Source organism: Passer domesticus, chromosome 1, assembly GCF_036417665.1.
Source record: "Passer domesticus isolate bPasDom1 chromosome 1, bPasDom1.hap1, whole genome shotgun sequence".
NCBI lineage: Eukaryota > Metazoa > Chordata > Aves > Passeriformes > Passeridae > Passer > Passer domesticus.
Window position 1 is genome coordinate 50,978,725 of NC_087474.1, and position 20,306 is coordinate 50,999,030.

Genomic DNA, 20,306 nt, shown 5'->3' on the forward strand with positions numbered 1-20,306 from the left:
GCCTGCTAGCCAGCACTAGATGGTAACTGTGCCCTGCAGCTCATGCATGTACTCCTGGCTCCTCTATTTTACCCCCACCACACATCTGTGATGTAAAAGCCAACTGCTCCATCATCGATATTTACAAGGTCTTTCCAAGCCACAGCCCACACTGAGGCTTGATTCAAACCTACGGGATGCAGTGACAGGGCTATTTAACATCAAGGTAGGGCTTCCTTTTTTTTCCCTCACCTATTTCATGTGTAATGGCTTTGTTTTCTCTGGAGAGGTTTATTTTCCCCAGTGGAACACCCCATCAAGGTCAGTCATCAGGGCTTGGAAGAGTGTGTCAGACCTTGAGTCATATCCTATGCCATCCTTCTCTCTTATCCGGTTGCTCATTTTAAGAGTTTTTGGAATGGCTTTGTCTTTGTTCATGCTTCAAAGATGTCTCTCTTTTCATATGTGATCCCCGTTGTTTGTTTAATGACAACCTTTCTGGGAACAAAAAAATTAAACAGCCACTAATCAGAAAAAGAATTATTTGTGATTACAAGGGTTCCTGAATTGACTCTTCAATGTTCCTAGGCTGCTGAAACTAGAGGAAAAAAGCTTAGACTTTTAAGTCACTTAGAACATCACTTTTTCCAGTCCTGCAAAATGACTTTTCTACCCATCAACATTTTGGATGAGCTCACAGCTGGTAAATGCTTTTATGTTGGCGGCTTACAAAAATACAAATGCAGAATTTGCTTTCACCTAGATTTACTTCTTCCCCCCCCCCAGTATTTCCATTTTCCAGGAGCAGTTGTTATGAGGAACAATTTGGGTGAATATCACAAGGAGTTAGGAAAAATTATATCGCAATTATTTGCACCAGAAATCCATTTAAGCATTTTTTTGCCTCTTATTTGCCGCCAACTCAATTTTACACTCCAGAAAACTCTCCTTCCCCTCACCTCTCTTCGTCCTTTCCAGTGCCTTTGTGTGGTCTCCTGGGTCTGGAGCTTCTTTCTGGTTTTTAAATATATTCTCTGCTCAGATGAAAAGCAACATATTAAGGTCTCTAGACCAAAAACGGGACATTTAAGGGTTTGGCCTTTTCTTTTGTTTGACCTTTTTTTTGTTGTTGTTGTTGGTTTTTTGGTTGGTTTTTTTGTTTTGTTTTGACCTTTTTTTTTTTTTTTTTTTTGCACTGTGTGTGTCTGTGTCAGTGACATACTTACTGCTCAGTTCTGAGCACACAGAGGTTGGAGGTGTCTGTCCAGTGAGGCTGTCCCATTATCTCCAGTTGCAGATCAGTACTTTTCAGTTTGACATTCCCATTCAGTGGCTGTTCCCAGTGGCCAATGGGATGCTGATCAAAACAGGAGCAGGTGTGAGGAGTCCTGCACAGATCCTTCCTCCACCACAGAGATGGTTGACCATGGGGACTTTATATTGAATGTTGCAAAAAGAAAGGCTTTAAAGTGGTTAAGTGGGAAGGAATGGGAAATGCCTGTGAAGAAAGTACAGAGCAGTAGGGAGCTGAGGAAGAAGTGAAAACTGCTATATAGGTGGAGTGGTTTAGACAAGAGCAGGTGCACAACAAAGAATGTGTAAAGAAGTGAAAAATTCAGGTGTTGTCTGAGGGCATTGGCAAAGCGTGCTGATAGAAACATGATGGTACAGAGTTCGGTGAGCGTGTTAGGGGAGGTTGTGTCACTGCCTGGGAGGCAGTGCACTGAGATGATCTTCGTTGCCACATTTTATGGCAGCATTTCTGTGGGTGCAGCAAGATAAGCAGCCAGAGCAGGAGCTCACATCTTGATGTACCAGGAGGAGGTGGAGAGGAATGGAGAAGTTTGTAACAGTTTTGGAGAGGAAGATCAGCGGTAACTCCAGGTCACACCATCTTCCAAATGTGGTGTTGAGCAACCTATTTCTCACTGCTTTCACCTTCAAAGAGTCCAGTGAATATAAACAGCACACGTTACTCTTTTTGTGGCAGTCTGGAGCATCTGGTTTGAGTCTGAGGAACTGTAATTATACATGACTGGTGTAGGTGCTTCCCTAATGAATCTAACAGCTTTAGCACACCAACAGTATCCTACACGCAAGCAAGAAAGTTAACAGGGAACATCCTTGACTGAAGTGACTTAAGTGAGAAAAAAACTTTTCCAAGTTGTGAAGCAGTGAGACATCTCTGCAGAGGTACTGTCAGGGAGCTGCAGCTGCCGGAGTGCTGCTGGCAGGGCTGTGAGATGCCTCGCCTTGCAGCCCCAGTGGCTGCAGCCTCTGCATTGCATGAAACATGTGGGGCTTGCATCCTGCAATAGACACTTAAATAGGGGGTTTTTTTTGCATGGAAAGAGGGTCTTCATGGCTTTGGCTAGGTATACAGCATGGTTTTTAAGAAGGACAAGGGAAAAAAAAATTCAAATTAAAACTAAAGAAAAGAGAGAGAAAGAAGGAAGGAAGGAAACAACCAGAGTTTTTAGTTGACATACTGATCACTCATCCTTGTGTTTTGTTTTCTTCAGGCAGGAACAAGAACTGTCTCTGTGTTTTTTCTAGGCCATTCAGGAAGTGTTACAGAGCAATAATAGCCCAGTTATCTAATAGTCAAAGTTTATTTAGGCTTTCACTGCTTCCCCTGCCCACTTGAGCCCTCCCCTCACCCCCCCAACTCCTCCTCCCCTCCCCCCGTGCAGTTTGTTGGGCTGTTCTAGACTGAGCTCAGTTTGACAGCCGAATGGGGGAGGGAAGCTGCTGCCCGCATGTCATTTCCATTACACTCACGCATATTTTCATCTGGAAACTTTTTTTTTTTCCCCTAGTCAACAATAACAACGGGGGAGGGAAAAAACCTATGGCAGTAAAACATCCTGTTTATCTTCTGGTCAACGCTTTGGGGACTCACCTTCATGAGACCCCCGAAGCATTACATGCCTGCTTTAATCAAGCAACACTGATCAGTTGGTACGACACTGATTGAAAAAGAAGTCTTCACTGTTAGGGCTGCCCAGAAGTTATAGATATTAAATGCTTATTGTACTTCTGTATATTTCATGAGCAGGAGGATCAGATAAGAGGATTCCTTTGTTAATCATTGCAAAACCCCTTATCTTTTCCTTCCTTTCCTCTGCTTTGAAGCATGCTGGAAATATTGTGATAAATTTAGATTAGGCAGTGGATGATAAACCCCAAAGGGTGTTTTAGTTGGTGTGTTTGCTTAGAAGTTGTCATTCAAATGTTTCTGATGCTCAGAAGGAATGGTACGTTGGGAAAATAGCTGGTGTGAAGTGTGCCATACAGTAATGTATGCAGTGACACTGCAGTGAGAGGAAAAAGCAAACAATCAGGTATTTTGGCCACTTCTCTTCTGACTCTGCTTACTGAACTGACAGGAGATGCATGGATGTAAGATACCAAAGACCGGGTCAGAAGTAATTCCAAGCTGGTTAGCGGCAGCCCTTCCTTTTTCCCAGGACATTGTGTGCAGTATCATACAGAACACTGCGAAGACCCTCAGGTGGTTGAGGCATGGTGCTAACAGTGCCAAAGCTGGGGTTCAATGCCTGTACGGGCCAGGAGTTCACTTAGGAGTTGGACTTGGTGGTGATCCCTGTGGGCCCCTTCCAACTCAGAATACTCTATGATTCTCTGAGTTTATCAGGAGTGGGACGTAGAATCTGACATCCCTAATCTGATTTTGATCTTTTTATGATCATCATCTTTTCAAAATCATAACACAAGTAGAATCTGGGCCTTGGCCAGCAGATGATGCTTAACTGCCAGTGGGCAGCTCTCAGGTCAAGGTTATTTCCTTGTTTTCAGTCAGTGAGCCTCTAAAACAAATGTATGGTAAATTGCATCAAATGCAGAAAATTTCAGTGCAATTTCTAAGTGAATTGTGAGGTCTTTTTAACTTTAAAAATAAAATCCGAGGGTGTTATTTTGTTAAGGTAATGCAACATTATAGAGCAAATTATAGTACAGTGAGACACCTATGAGCATGTGACATTTACAGTAAAGTCAAGTAAGTGTGTTATAGCATGACTTACCTCTGTTATTACCACATCATTTGGCACTTGAAAGAAATGTTCCCTTATGTGACATATGTGAAAGAAAAGATCCAGTCCACTCCTTTATGCTAAATGTGAGTCTTTGCAGAGCTGTAGTTTCAACTCCCCTTCTGAAGTGCTGAAGTTTATTGCTGTATTTGGCTTATCCTCTGAAAGGACTATTTAGCAAGTAAAATATTCTTTTCTTTCTCCTTTTGTAGAGCCACTGAACTGTTTGGAAGCTTAAATTGCACTTCTGAGCTCTTAAAAAAGAAAAGGCATGGGATTGTAGCATTTGTTCTGCAGTGTTTCTAATGCAAGCAGTAATCCCCCTGTGATGTTATTCAAGCCAAAGAACTAGTTGTGTACTAAAAAAATCCTGTATGCACAGATTTATCCTTGATATGTTTGTTCCTCCACAGTTTATGTTGCATATTATTAGGGTCAAACTAATCAACTGCAAAGTTTCACCAAGGGTTTTTCTCCTGGTTTACTGTGTCCTGACACCAAAATGGGACTGCTGTGTTCAAACATGCAGGCTGGTAGAGATCTCATGGTGGACATGCTTCCAGCCAGGGGCAGTGCTGGTGCAAGGCTGCTGAAAGCTGTCCTAGGGATGGCCAGCTGTGCTGCCAGCTACCAGCTTGCTTGTGCACTCAGATTAAGCTTACTGGTTTCCACTGATGTGTGCTAGGTTTAGCTTCTTCCCAGTGGTGCTGGCTGGCCTGACGTGTGTGTACTGGCAGGACTCTTGTGGGCTGTTCCCTTTGCCCTGGCTGGGTTTGGAGCATGAGTGAATATCCTCTCTAAAGGTAAATGTGTGTATTTGGTGCAGGCTGTGTTGATAACGCGTATTCTATTCTCCAAGCACACAGCTCCCTAGGGATCTCAAGGCCCTTTGTGAGCTTGTGCATCTGCAGTCGATAGCTGCAAGCAGAAGTGGCATTTTATGTAACTGCCCCACCTGCACTCTGCACACTTAATTCCAGGCGGGACGTGCAGCTCACATTCCTGACCCCCAAGCTACTGCCATGGGCTCCCCATAGTTCTTGGTTCAGCCATCCCCATGGAGTTTGCACTGCTCTTGCTCCCAGGGCTGCAGCCAGGAGCCCTTAGTTCCTGTTCCATTCCAGCAGCAAACTGGGGGCTTGACAGCTGGATATTATAGTCAATTCAAGGGAAAATGGAAAAGTTCCTCCTCTCCTTAATCTACGATTTAGCATCTATCAATGGGACATTATTTATATTATAGGGTCTTATTTATTTATAGAAACCTGCTTCAGAAGTTTGCCAGTTTAACCTAATTATCCCCTTCTGTGGGTGCACTTACCAGTAGGTCTTTAATGTGCTAATGGGAAAGCTGTTACCGATAACATGCGGGAATTCTGAAGCAGATCTGGAGATTATGAAGTACAGTGATTGGGGGGATGTGAATCCTTAGCATCTCTTTGGGACAACCTGTGGCTGGTTGGCATTCAGGTATAAAGTAGCAAATCCAGCCAACATGTAGGTTAGCCACTAGAAAAACTGTTGTGCATGACACAAATCCCAGGTTCCTGGTTTTGTCAGGAACTGGTAATTCTAGAATAGGAAGGGAAAGACTGTAAGGCATTCATGTTAGGGCAAACGGGCAGAAGAAAATAATTATGTGATCTTTGAACCCCAGATTTACCTTCATATTGTACCACAAGTTTGTTCTTCAAAATTGGATGCAGGATGAGCAGCTGGACATTTTGACTTGTAAAGCCTTTGCAATTGCATGAGTGCACACATGCACCAGCACTAGGTGTACACATCCTCCTGTGTCAACCACTCAAGTCTGCAAAACTCTGTTAGACAAATATCATTTATTTCTGTGTTTTGTTTGTTTAAGCTTAGAACACCCAAGTAAAGCTATTGGCTGCTGCTGCAGTTCAACAGGAATTAGATTCATATTTCCTTAAAATGTTTTGAGGGGGCTTTATGGGAGACAGACAAACAAAGGGTGAGTGTGTGTTGCAAGTGAGTGTGGAGTGTGCTTACGGCCAGGAAGAAGCTTGTGCTGCATCATGTGGGGATCTTCTGAGCTGTGGGCATGAAGGAGGAGAGGGGCTGGGCAGCATCACTCCCAGCGTAGCCTGCCTGTCCCTCACTGCCTTGCTGTGCCCAAAACCCGAGTGAGTTGCTGAGAGGAGACTTCATCCATCTTAAGACAGTTTTAATAGTCCTAAAAAAAATATGTGTAAGCCATCTGTTAATTAAACTCTTAGTCTAAGTGCTTTGGAGACTAGGATGAATGTGAGGGTATGCAAAAAAAGCCTACTTGGATTTGCTGGATGTGAAAAACAGGGTCCTTGAACCTCTTCTTTCTCCTTTATAGCTCCAAAACCATCTGAAGCACCAGTAATAGAATTACTACAATCACAGTTGCCAGTATGTTACACTTAGAGCTGGTCTTGGCTTTTCTTATGTACATCCAGTTGCTGTGGTGAATACTCTTGTGTTCACAAGTCATGCATTAGGACTCTTAATAGGTGCCTTCTATGTGTACCCGAGGAGAATAAGGTGAGAGGCATATTTTAGTAATGAAATGCAAACCCTGTCATTTATTATGTTTGTCGAGTTAATGAGAGAACATGCTGTCCACAATGCTCCCACATGCTGTCCACAGTGCTCTGTAGAGATGCAGCACACTGAACAGCTTTCCACACTTCAAGAGAAAAACATAATTCCTGAGGCTGAGTCCCAGGAGATAATGTCTGGTGATAGCATTCATTCGCTGGAATTTCTCTTTCTGTGCAGATGGCAGCTGCCATTGATGGAAAAAATATATTGGTACGGTATCAAACTACACACCCACTTAGGATATAACTCATCCCATGTATTACACAAGAATATTGTTATGTTTCAGATGTCTCCTGGAAATAGCAGGCTTTTGACTTCTGGGAAGGTTTGGATTAATTTTGCTAAACCAGATGCAATGACGAAATTATATAAAATTCACATGTTCTTTTCATTGTGGTCAGGGTGTATTAATGACAGCCATCTCCCAAACGTGAATTCTCAGCTCATTGTTTAGAGAACATAATTAAATTTTTGAAATTAATTAAGGTTTCCAATTTAAGTAGCACTGAGCTGCATGCAAGAAGTTCTATTGCCAGGTAAAAATGCTGTGACACAACCATTTCAGTGCTGTATGCTGTATCAAACTGCTAAAGAATGACATCCAGCACAATATTGACAAGGTGTGTTAGATAAAACATGTGCTGCTGTGATTTGAGTGCTTGTCCTTTGCATTTGTTTCATAGCCAATATAGTTATAAGAGCATTGAAAAATTATTTATTTTGTTTATCTGCTCAGAGCATTTACAAATCCCCTAAAACTAAAATTGTCATGGATGTGGATTTAACTTATCAGATAGAAAGTCTAGATTATCTGTTGTTTGCCTAATACAAATAAAGCCACTTTATTTACAGGGTAAATTTGGTGGCATTTGCCAGCAGAGAACCCCTTCTAATGAACTGTGTGCTATTCCATTTGCCAGACAAGTGTTTTATTTTCATTTCATGGTCAATGGAATCTCTTCTTACAGCAGTTGCATCTAAGCCACAGTCCAAGAATCTAAGACTTGTGAAATACAGAGCAGAAAACAGTCCTGTGCTGAAACAAACAGATGGGAATTTAATTGTTGGGTCTAATCTTGTCCTTGGTTTTAGTCAACAGGAGATAAACCTGCAAAGTAAGGGCACAAATGGACACTTAAAAGTTTCTTAGGTGATAAACACTCTTTACTTTCTTAGATTTCAAAGGGAGCTCTAAGGCCAGAGCTTACAAACATTATCATCTATACTTAATTTCATTTGCTTTCTTATGGGCAGGGGACTATTTAAACTTCCAAGTCAAGTGAATAAGAGCTTTCACAGCTGGAAAGTGGAACATAAATTGCTAAAATAGTCCCTGAAAATTTGTGCAGCCAAATTTTCTTTTCTTCCTGTAACCTGCATCTCTTTCTCATCCATCCGCTAATTACAAGTTTCACCAAATTATTGGGATGTCAAGGAATTTTTCTTTACTTCTTTAGCAAAAGGACAGATTTATATTTTTAAATAAGACTGAGATCAGGTATTGTTATTGGTTCTGAGACTACTGTGATTGTGTGTGTAAACAGCCAGCATAACACAAACTGCAAACCTTAAAATCATGTAATTATCTGAAGAGTAGTATTTTATAATACCAGTGGTGCTCTTTGATTCACTAAATTGTCATCATTTGCCATACTTGCATTTCTTTTTTTAAAGTACTATCACATGCCTCATTACAATTGCATTACACACTGTTATGTACTTTGCCATCTACCTCACAAAAATACTTCTTTATAAAAATCCCACTGCACATGCAACACTGCAGAAACCATCACTAGAATGTTACATTTTGGATGATTTTACTGACCTAAGGTGTTATTTATTATCCAACACATTCTTCCCTTGGCTTTGCTGGTACCTAGTACAAGAATAGTGAGCATGATGTTATCCCCTCTCACAAAATAAATCCCCCACTGACCAAAGGTTTCTGAAGAGAAGGATGGATGGACAGACCAGCAAAATCCACTGCACATTCCAGTTGTAGGGATATACTTCTAATGCTCCTACAAAACAAGTCTTTCATCTTAGTGGGGTTTCCCCTTCACGGTTATTAATGAGATTAACATGTTTTCTCTTTCTTTAATTAAAATTCCACCTACTTACTTGGGGATCTGGTACTGAAATGCTGCTCAAGTGAACGGATGGGCTCCTGCCTCATGCCCCAGGGTCTGATGGAGCCCGTCAGCAGAGGCAGCAGAAGGAGTGTCAATGGCACACGTACATCTCAGCATGTAAAACACACTCGAGGGTAAGCCAGGGAGAATGTGCCTCTTCTCGTCCCCCCAGCACTGGCCTGAAGTATCAAACTGTCAAGAACAACACTGGGCCCTTCCAACCCCTGAAGGAGTCAACAGGGAATAATGCCTTCTGTCTCCCTCCAGCTGGGCCATGCAGCTGGAGTGATTTTGAAGCCAGTTGAGTTTCTTTTCTTTTGTTTGAAGTTAGTCTATCTGTAAGAGGGCTGGAATTCTGGAAAAATGAAATGCATCTCATTAAGTGTGAGATTAAAACTGGTTTTGAAAACATTAAAAGAAGCTCTTGGTGTCTTGGTGTCTGATCTTTATTAAAAACACTTTGTTCAAGCCCATGTTTTATTAAAAACAATTAAATTAGTGTGTTCAGTATCTTGGAATTAAATATATGCTTTTCATTTGAGGAGCTAAATTCATTTGCCTCCAGAATTTCCATGTTCATGCAGAAAGAAAAGCATCAAGGAAAGAGCACCTTCACTTTCTAGAATGGTACCCTTTTAGGTAAGGCTCACAAATGCACAGCTGTAGGGGGGAACTAACACAAAGTGTTAGTCTGACAGCCATCCAAATAGAGTGTTTAGGTTTTTCTTTTCATAAAAATGGAAAGAGTTTTCCTTTTTACAGCCTTGAACAGATATTTCTGCTGCTATACTTATTTCTTATAGGAATTTCTTAGGGGAAGTTTTGTTAGTGTGGTTTGGGTTTTTCGCCTGTAAACCAGAAGCAGAACATCCATACATACATCATAGGCTCTTTCAGGCAACAAGTGTCCCTTATGATCCAGAATAATATAGACCATTTAACCATATCCAGTTATTCCTGAAAGTGTTCTTTCCTGGGCTTTATCTTTCCCTTCTCAGTGTAACTTTTGGCCACCTCTGTGAGTGGTAGAATTAAAGGAGCTCCTTCTCTGTTGATGCTTCCTGTGTCTCCTGGGTGTGGTGCCTCATCAGAGTAACCCCAGTTGCCCTCCTCTTGTTGGTATGTCGTGATCTCCTTTTCCACCACTTCTGGCCCACCTTTCCATGACCTCACAGCTGGGTAGGAGTTGCTCTGTTCAGTCTGCCCAGTGGTGGAGGAACAGAAGAGCCAGCTTTATGCTGGTGCCCAAGGAGAGAGAGATCAAAGTGAAACAGCACCAAGGTCAATGGAAATTTTTTCTGTTGTGGCTCCCTAGAGCCTTTGTTTGCTAATTAAGGGGCCGGGGGAGAATTCAAAGATTGTCATGTGAACCTGTGCTTTTTTTAGAGCCCATATCTTTTATACGTTTTGTTATTACAGTAACAGAAGAAGTTATATATGAGGTCACATACAGCCAGGCCCGCGCTCGTGTTTGAGATGCGGGCTCGTGATGAGTGACTTTGAGTGGAGACTGACTTCTTTATTGTCTTCACTACTTTTTTACTTCTTATGGGTGAGATAAAAACAAGTAAACAAAAGCATCACATGTCAAGTGCCCTGTGGTTTTGAGTGTCTTATTGGCCAAGATGAAGATGCTGAAGGCTTCTGCTTTCAGGTGCTCTTTTGCATCCCTCAGACTGTGACTGGTATTTCTGTTGATATTTTGATTCTGTTGGAAAATAGAAAGAAAGATGCCTCAATTTGAGTGCCAAAACTGAAATCACTCAGAAAAGAATTTATACCATAGAGGAGAAAGAGAAACAGAAAACTTGTCGCTAAAGATGTAGGAAATTGCTCCAGGCTTAATTGTCATTGATTTTTTCAAGCCCATGCAAATCAGAATATGTGTGTTTATCTGTTTCTGGAAAGAAAGCTTAGCCACAAATGAAAAAGTTGTCTCTTGGTTTTGTTTTTGTCTGTATGTTTCTTTACAAGCCAACAGATCAACAAAAACTTCAGCTACTCAGGTTTTTATATTATCAGGTCTTCTTTCCTTAAGATTATTCTCAAAATGCCAACATCTGATAAACTGGAAATCTGAAACACCAGGAAAATCTCAGGGCAAATAACCAGCTCTTTTTCATATTTATCTAGCAACTTCGATTTTTTTTTTTAGCCTTTTGAGCCCTCTGCTGGGTTTGTATTTGTTGAGGACAGTGCAAAGAACAAGTCAATATTTATTCTAGTTAACTGATAAATAACTGGATGATTCAGAGAACCTTAGTAAGAATACCCTTGTCATGGTCATTACTGACGTCTATGGGTTTATTGCTCACTAGGTTTCTGCAGGAATCTGTAATAAAACCCCTAAACATAGCTAGAGCTCTGAATGTAGGAATTGGGTGCATACTGCATGTAGAGAGTTAGCAATTGCAGAAACACAGGGAAGGTATCAGAGGTTTGCAATTAAGCTTCAACCCTAGCACTTGCACTCAGAAAGGATTCATTGTTTATAAACTGCTCTGCTTTTCAAGGACTGAGCACATAATTAGCATCCTAGCTTTTAAATTCTTCACCTAAAAGGCTCCCCCCTCTTTTGTACGGGTTATTCTCTGTGCAGTCATGAGAGCAGAAAAAGTGGTGTATTTGGTATTTTTACTTAGTATGCACACCCTTTGTAAAAGGAAGTTTGAAAAATATTAGTGGAGCTTTTCTGTTTAAGTAGCTGAGGCTCTTTCAACCAAACTTTAACAGCTCCCTTGCTGCCACCACAATCTCCTCCAGCTCCTTCCCCTTATCATTGAGAGGCCAGTACAGTACGATCTGCTAGAGAACTTGTTGCTATCTGAAAAGTGTCATGCCCTGAAGCTGCTTTGATTTCAACCAGCTGAGCTTACAGTCAGACCTTTGTAGACCATTAGAAAACCAAACAGGGCTCTAAAAAAGCAGAATAATTGTTTATAATGGAAGCTTTTCAGCTGTGTATTGCAACAATCTAATACAGCGTAGAAAGCTGGAATGTCCTCAGTAGAATAGATCCATGGCTGGAATAAGGCTGCTAACAACTTTGGTGTGTAAGTTAAAGATGTGTGCCAGATGGTGTATGTTTAGTGTTTTCCTTCTCTAACAATATTTATGGTCCATACATTGGAAAAATAAATCTGTGGCTTTTTAGTACAGACCACTCTGGTTAATATTTCTATTTGTGGTATATTGCTCAGCTTCTAAATAACTCTGTGTTTGGAAGAAGGAAACTTAATCCTGTTATTAAAAAATGGTTCTGGACCTCCCCAATTGGTAAGCACCTATTTGTAAATATATCATTGAAATGCTCCTGTGGTATGCTTGTATCTCATTTTCTCATGAGAGTCAACAAGCATTCTTGTGGCCACACCTTTTCTCTGCCCTCTTTATTACCTTCTTGATAAGTGTAAACCTTAAGTTCTGGCATGGGTTGTGTGGGGAGATGTTGTGTTTTTAATAAAACTTTAGAGGGCTACTAGATGTTGTTAACAGAGTTCATATTTCACCTCGCATCAAAGACAAGGGCCATGCAGATGGCATAGAATGATTTGAGTTGGAAGAGACCTTAAAGATCATCTAGTTCCAAATCCCCTGTCATGGAAAGGGATTCCAACCTAGGTAAGGTTGCGCAGGGCCCCATCCAACCTGGTCTTGAACTCTACCACCACTCAGATCCAGTTTACTATCAGTTTCCATCCTCCTTGTGAATGGTTTTGGAGACATCCATGTGCTCTCAGGCACCAGGTTCTGTTATGCTCTCTGTTCCTGTTATATTTCAGCCCTACCATACAAAATGGTGAATGTTCTCAGAGTCAGCACAGGGGCATGGCTATGTCCTTCCACTGAAATGCTTGAGATTTTAAATCTGCCAGCCAGAACATGCCTGCATTTAAAGTAAATTGCATTTAAATAAAATTAAGACCAGCGTTTCTTTGCCACCTATGGCTCCTATCTGGAGAGGGTGTATAGTCAGGGGAATAAGTTGTGCAGGCTTTTGCCCACGTCAGGTTAGTCGAGGGAAAGCATTGCTGCAGGGTTAAAATCAGTAGCTTCCCAAAAGAGACTGATGCAGAAAGACTATCTGGGGAGTTGGGGATAACTGTTTTCAGGAGGGAAGCCTGTGATATAGAGAAAAAATGCCCTTGGGAAGGAGAGAAATGGAAATAGTTTGCACTGTTGGTTTGGTCTCTTTATGCTGGAATTCTGAAAGAAAACTTAATGATTTAAAAGGTTTGGCCTCAAACTTTTAGGCAGTAGTAGACTAGGGCTGTTACAAAAGCAAAACATATGTATTTCCTACCGTATGCCATCACTCTCATCTGTGGTCCTTCAGAGGAAACATGCCACAGAGGGGAGGACTGGGGCCACGTTTCCCATTTCTCATCACGCAAATGTCCTCATTTCTCCTTCCAGCTCTAAGCCTTAGGAGCAACACTGAAATTTTATCCAAATATGTTACTGCCGAGAACAGAAACATTCCTGGAAAAGCAGTCCCTGCCTATAAAATGTCACCTGACTTAATTAGTCTTGTGAGACATTTCCCTAAAGGTTAATGAATACACCCACTCTCAAAGAGGAGTTTTGTAGTGGATTCAAAACCCCAGAGAGATGGAGAGAGAAGAGGGGTAAACTGGCTCCTGAGAGGTCTCAAGAAGGCAAAGTATCACCAACAGCCTTTCTCCGATGAGCTCTCCAATGCTGCCATTGCACTGTCTCTCCAACAGGTTGTAGCTATGGCTAAACCAAGTTATTACAGCACACTGGGCACTTTCTCTTTACAGCACAGCAGATGCTTTCTTTCACTTTCACACTTTGAAACCCTTGGATTAGGCTTCTAGCACGCCTTGTACAAGACTAGCTTGTAGCTTATCCTAAGAACAGAGTAGGAGTTCGGTTAGATTTTAGGATAGGTCATGTGTGTGTTCTTTCCCTTAAATGATCCTCTTCCCTCTGGGTGGTGAGGAGAAGCTACACTGGAGTCCTTTTGCCAGCCTCTTTGTTATTCATTCCCAATCAATATGCATCCTACAAAGCTTCCATCATTTTCATATACAAATATATGGGTAATTATATTATCTCACTTTTTTGTAGTCAAAGCCCTATCTGTCTTTTCCCATAGAAGCAGAATAACAGCAAGAAAAATTAATTCCTCCCCATCTGGAAGCTGATCAGTGGAGACTGAGCCGTCAGAGGTGATGTTTCTTTGGTTTACTGGCTATATATATTTTTATTTCCTGGAATCCAGCAGTCTCTGTAGTCAGTGTGTATTATATTTCTAGGCATCTCTCTCCTTCCCTCTTGAGGGAACTGCTCATAATGTTTCTCTTTGCCACATTTTTTTTGGACTTGTATTACAAGGAAGAAGGAAAAAACCTGCAACGTAGGAGTTTTTCCGGACAAAAGCAGTAACACGCACATCTGGCTTATTCTGATACTGTTTAGAAGGAAGAAATCTGGGGGCGTGGGGTTAGGTTTTGTTTGTGTTGACTTTTTCTTTGGCCTCTCCTACCACACGCAGGCTCAGCCCCTGCCACTTGAATTGGCCAGATGCTTTTGGATTGTCCTTATGTTGCTGATGCAGTGGGTGTTCAGCAGCTGCATTACTGGCTGCTGCAACAGGGAAAAGCCCGGAGCCTTTCTTATCCCAGAGCTATTATGGAGGGAAGTCTTAGGGCATGGTGTCCCCTTGTTCCAACATGTACCAAGGTGCAAAATTATCAAGGTATTGGTATTTGCCCAATTTCTGCTAGATGACAGGAAATACAATGAGTCTGGGACTTCTGCCTGAGACAACGTGCTCCCAGTGGAGTCAGTGACAGAATCAATAATTCAAAGGGCACTTAAAAAGCCCAAAGGAGCAGTGAGGAGAGTGTCCAGGTATCCATGAACTGAAGAGACTTCTTCCTCTATCAGTACATCCATTACCTGACCTGAGGCACTAATATGGACGTGATCTTCTGAGGGACATCCTATCTGCTGCAAAGCTTTGTAGATGTCTTGGTGGCTCCCAAGGCCATAGAATGTGGTCTGTGGCTTTTCTGTTGGAAAGGAAATTTTATAAACCCTCTTAAGTTGACTGGGGCCATGCTGGTGACCCATGATGTAGGCTGAGGCATATGGCACTGCCTTCCAGTTCTGAGGCCTGATTTTCCCCTAGGAACAGGATTTTCTCTTTTATCCCTCCACAGCAATGGGTATTTTGTTGGTGTTTGTTGTGTAATACCACTGGCTTGTTGTTAAAGGTCAGGCTTTATGAAAAGCCACTGCACACGCGTTAGGTTTAATGGCATGACGTTAAAATAAGGAGGGGCTGGTCAAGAGGCTTCCATACTGAGATCTACACTGACTTAAGTGTAAAGTCTCTTTTTTCCAGTAATGTTACCAGTCCACAAGATACTGCTCCTTTTGCTCAAAGCACTACAGACACTTCAGCCCTTTCTTTAAGCAGCAGGCACATTATCACTGCTGTTGTTAACAGCTAGTGCATGAATAGAGCACTTTCCCAACTCTATCCCTCCTGGTTAAGGACTGTGTGTACTGACTTTTTCTCCATTTTTTGGGAAGCATCAGATACCTCACATCTTACAGTGCTGGTGGTGATTTGCCTGGGGAGCCCTGTGATACAGCTGTGAGCCCTGTGATCTGCGGAAGTTAGTTAAGAGGAAGTTCTCCCAAGCTGAAGGTCCTGAGCAGCAAAAAAGCCTTCTTGTCCAATAAATTATGGAGATGGATCTGGCCAGAAGAATTTTCTTCTGTGTCTCCTTTAGTTTTAAATTGAATTTTGATAAATAAGGGTTTTGTATAGATGTACATTTCCTTTTGTGGATCATGACATTGCGGTCATGAGACTGCAATCTCAGCTGGGTTTTGCACACAGGAACTGTATCTGGTTGTACAGATGTTTTCAGCATACTGTTATATCAGAGATATCTTGTATGAACATTTGTTATAATTTGTCTGTCTGGGTGTTAGGGTTTTGGGTTTAGTGGGGTTTTTTTTCGTTTTTTTTTTTTGTTTCCCAGGGAGATAAAAGAAGAGTTGATTTGATGCATGAAAGGAATGTTGGTCCCAAACCAATTGTTTGTTATTTTCTCCAGACCAGTATGAGTGAGAAAATTAAATGGGTTAACAGCAGCTGACTGACTGATCTGCAGTCTGTTTTTCTTCAGCATTCTCAGTCTCTGAACTTTGATCCAGTTCTTTGCAAAAAAAAAAAAAAAAAAAAAAAAAAAAAAAAAAAAAAAAAAAAAAAGAATAATACCTGTGTTGCAGAATTAAGCTTTATGGCTCTTCTGGTGACGGGGCAAAGAAGATCAGGACATTTTTGTTTATAGTCAATATTTTGTTACTCAAATGCTTATTAGTACTACTAAGTGAAGTATGAAGTATCTTGGAAGAGTATAAGGGTTTTGCTACAGTGATAGACATATTTAAGTAGAAGGTTGGGGAAAATCAACTGCGTGTGCAGATTTCCTCTATATTTTTTAAATTGCTGTTTTAAGTTTACTTTCTGTTTGTAATTTGGTTTTACCATAGCTGTTTTCAGAGCATATGTGTAAGTAAGTGAGTTTTGTGCTAAGCCATTGTGAAGAAGGTAACTTAGGAACACAATATGAATCTGAAACTCATGGCAGAGGTGCATACTAGCTGTCCTTCTTACAACCATCTACTTTGTAAGTGGAATTATTGGAATGCATTTTCCCAGGTTACTAGTATTTGAAGCTCTGGAGATATACTTAGATTTTGTTATATGGTGTAACTTGTTGCTCAGCAAATATTAAGTGCCTGATTCTGCTCTCCTGAAGTCATTGGGATCTTGGCTGCATGTAAGATTAAGTGCAGCTATGTTTTGTGTGTATTTAAATAAGTTTCTGATGAGACTCTTAGTAGTTAATTCTGCCCTTGTTACTTGATGTGAGGGAACTGGTTGTGCTCAGTATCATAATTCAAGCATCCAATAAAGGAGCCAAAATGACATGCCATGTCTCCAGAGTCCTACCCTTACAGGAGCTCACTTTTTTTGTTTGCTTTTGCAGGGTGCTATGTCATAAGAAACTTAAACAAGTATGTAGCATATACTAGTCTGCAAATAACACGACCAGGGCCAAAAATAATGTTTCTTCTTTGATAGGAGAATAACTAATTGTATTTATTTGTAACAGTTGTTGTTAGAATTGTAGTTCTCACTTGTGCAGAGTGGCCTTTGTAACATAGAAGGCCTTTTCCTGATGACATATCTGTAATTCAAACTTTGAGAAAAGACAGAAACAACCTTTGAAGATTATTTTGTGCATGAACATTTTCAAAATATTTTAATATTAAATCCTTTTCACTCTCTTTTGTGATAATATTGTTTTCGAAGAAATAAGGTGATCATATTTTTTTGGCAAAAAGGTTTTCTGAGGGAAACTGCCCACAACTGAAATATAAGTGCATTTTCACCCCCAAGTAGTCACCAGTCTGTTTGGGATGTTAAAAATGTGTATGTCTGAAGATACTGTTGTTTAGGATAATTGTGTTGATAACAGCAGTCTCATTGATTAAGGCTTTTAATAGAATTTTAATTTTAAAGTGTGTGTGTGTATATATATATATTAGAGATTGTTAAATCTCTAATAGTAAAAATTTGCAGCAGCTGGAAGCACGTTCTAGGTTGTTTTTAAATTCTGTGGTCCCAAACTATGCAGTCTAGAGACCACAATTTTTTCCCCATAGTACAGCATCTTACCTTTTTGCTATGCCTAATCCTGTGCACTTTTTGTTGTCTCTTTTATTTATATTAAATCCATCTGTGTTTCATATGACAAGTATTAACATGACAGATTTACCCCGTCTAGGAAACCAAACATATTAGAAAGCCTGGTCTATGCATTACCACTTTCAGAGCCTTCCAAAAAGTTATTTGATAGTGAGTGGTGACAAAAAAGATAGAAGTTTTGTTGCTCTGTAATTTTCATTAAGTTTAGGCAGGAAAGATTTAAGCTGAATTTTTAATATACAAGATGAGGAAAAACTGTTGAGGTCCTCTGGGTGCACTGCAGAGTGAATTGAAAGGCAAGAGTTTCATAGAGGCAGTTTCTCTTTTTCCTTGCAAATGAAAAGCCTTGTTTACCAAATTGGAAGAGTTTTGGAAAACTAAACGATTGTCTGTTCATCAATTCTAGGGTCATTTTGTAAGCTTTTTAATGGGCTATGTAGTCTACTGCCTACAAGCAATTTTAGCATAACAACAGGATGGGAAATTCTTTTAAAATATACATTTTTAATGGTGCTAGAAACGTACTTTCTTGCGTAGTAACATGAGTGATGGCAGAGTGTGTATTTCTGGTTGTGAAGGTAATCATTGCAACCCTCCTAGAAATACTGTGTCTGGGAACACACATTTCAGCAAAGCTGCTTCTCTGCCCAAAATCTGGAATTTCAAGCAGATTTTGCAGGAAGTTGTGGTTTAATCATCTCAGTTGAACACAAGGCAGATGTGGCCAGGTGGCTTCTGTGCCCCTTTTTGGAAGCAGAGATCTTCCAGAGCCCTGGTTCAGACAGGTCAAACCCACAGAACATGGGAGAGTGTTCAGCTGGCAAGTCTGGAAGAGGCTTCTCTTCCTGGTCTAGCAGACTCTGCAGCCTGTGGCTTTCAGGCTTGCTTTGAGCCTGCCTAATAGCAGAGCAGATTCTTTGAAGAGACTTCAGTGTCACAGCTGGTGAAGGGATTTCGGCAATTCAGCTTGGTCCTTATTTTCTAATTTTTATAATGGTCTTCTTTTATATACTAAACCAGGCCTTATCCTTTCTGATTGAGCAATTTAACAGATTTTAACAGATAGCTGTGTGGATGGTAGCTACAGCACATGTATTTTAAAGAAATTTGAGATCCTGTAGCCCAGGTTCTTTTGATGCAGACCATGTTTGTATTATTTGCTTAGGTACCTTGTTGTAGGGGTTCTGGTTTTAATTTGTGCTATTCTGGGGACACCAGGATAAAAAAATGTAAGTATAAACACATGTGAAAATGGGATTCCTTTGGGGTCCTTGAGTGAACCTGTTAGAAAACAGGATTGAAAGTATCTTTTCTTGACTGATGATTTTCAAGAAGACATAGAGCCTACAGTGCAAAGGCTCTGTACCCAACCATGTACCCAACCATAGTCAATTCATTTTATCATAATTTTAATTTCTTTATCAGTAGCCAGTATTCAGCTCTATGTTTTTCTAGGCAGAGAATAAAATCAGGTGCTTGACTTCAGTACTGAAACCCAATTTCTGCATACTCATTCATCATGTGAAAGATAATTTGAGCTCGGCCATGAACGTTTTACATCAGTACTGGCTTTTACAAAGATAGACAACACAATTACCAACAGTCAATTTTTCTTATTAAGACAGAAGAGAGGGCAAGTTCATTTCTCACTAGTGTAATTCTGAGGTTTTCTTTTAACAATAAAAAGAGCCGAGGGAAAGCACAGGGGGTTTTACCTCAGGAAAAGATGTTTATATCACCTTAGCAGGAAATTAAAATTTGATTCATGATAGTAAGAAGAAGAAAATCATGCAGGTATTTACTTCTTTGGACATTGTACAGGGCTGTGATGGTTATTTTCATGTTGCCTAATTAAATGCAATCTCAGTAACTGAACACTGATTTCTCACTAATGAGGTGGATGAAACACTGTAAGATGACCTCTCAGTTATCTCTAAGTCCAGCATGTTGCCACTGGAAATTAGCACTGCAAATACTAATTAAGGTCTTGTTGGGTTGATCCCTGCTCTGTTAGCCCTTCTGAGAAAGCCACAGCCGAAACCTTGCTCGCTTTAACCCATGCTCAGAGTTGGGATGTGAGCAGGCTTTGTCAGGAGGAATAGAATCATCTTCATAGCTGGGTTCTCTTCTCTCTGTTTGCCCCTTGAGAAGACAGTGTTGTTGAATGTGATGCCCAGCAGTGTTCATGAAATGAACCTTGGCTAGGAGTTAGGAAAAAACCAAGAAACTACAATCAATCATATCCAGCATCTTAATAAATCAAGGACAGTTTCTGTAGGAAAGAGGGGACAAGCACAGTAGAAGATATAGCCTTGCATTTAAAGATTTCTCTATTAAGACATGACTGTGAAAATCTGATTTCTGCCTCTCTGCCTGAAAAGTGCAGATTAGCCAGAAGAAATAAAAAGGTGAAAAGCTGACCTGTTCCACCAGCAATAAAAAAGTCCATCAGTCAATCTGGTGGATTAATCTCTTTTCTGCTGTAACTGTCTTCCATATGGGAAGGTTTGGGTTTTTTTCTGAAACATCTGGTTCTCTCAAGGCAAGAGAAGATCTCACTGTTTACACAGAGCAGTTCATATTGAGAACCCCAAGACACTTTAAAATAGTAGCACTCTCTTTTGGTATGTTGTTCATGGAAAGGCTTGCTTTCTGGCATGAAATAAAGGTGCAAACTGTGAGAAGCAGCTAATTATTGAAGGAATATTAATAGAGGAATGACAGCTTGGACCCCCCCCCCCCCTTCCCTCTCCTGCTAGGCTTGATTGCTAAACTAAAAAAATG

General features: G+C 40.7%; 1 protein-coding gene and 1 long non-coding RNA gene across 6 annotated transcripts in view; one reads left to right on the plus strand and one right to left on the minus strand.

Annotated features, from left to right (window-relative positions):
• The window catches only part of EGFR (epidermal growth factor receptor), a 152,556-nt gene that overhangs the window by 62,806 nt on the left and 69,444 nt on the right, over positions 1–20,306 (plus strand). Inside the window, exons 1-2 of one of the 5 annotated variants that reach the window (XM_064419575.1) lie at positions 9,932–10,042; positions 13,884–13,956. The exons of 2 other annotated variants lie outside the window; for them this stretch is intronic. Coding sequence is in view for 1 of the 3 variants with exons in the window: in XM_064419561.1 (XP_064275631.1) it covers positions 9,997–10,042 (46 nt within the window). In the remaining 2 variants the exon portion in view is untranslated. Of the gene's footprint in view, positions 206–9,931; positions 10,043–13,883; positions 13,957–20,306 lie in introns of those variants that run through there. 2 more of the 5 variants (XM_064419567.1, XM_064419561.1) reach the window with 2 other exon arrangements.
• On the minus strand, positions 8,561–9,862 carry LOC135288034 (uncharacterized). The gene is made up of 3 exons (XR_010351396.1): positions 9,642–9,862; positions 8,751–9,116; positions 8,561–8,650 (listed from the first exon to the last, which is right to left on the minus strand). It is a non-coding gene; the product is annotated as an uncharacterized LOC135288034 (long non-coding RNA).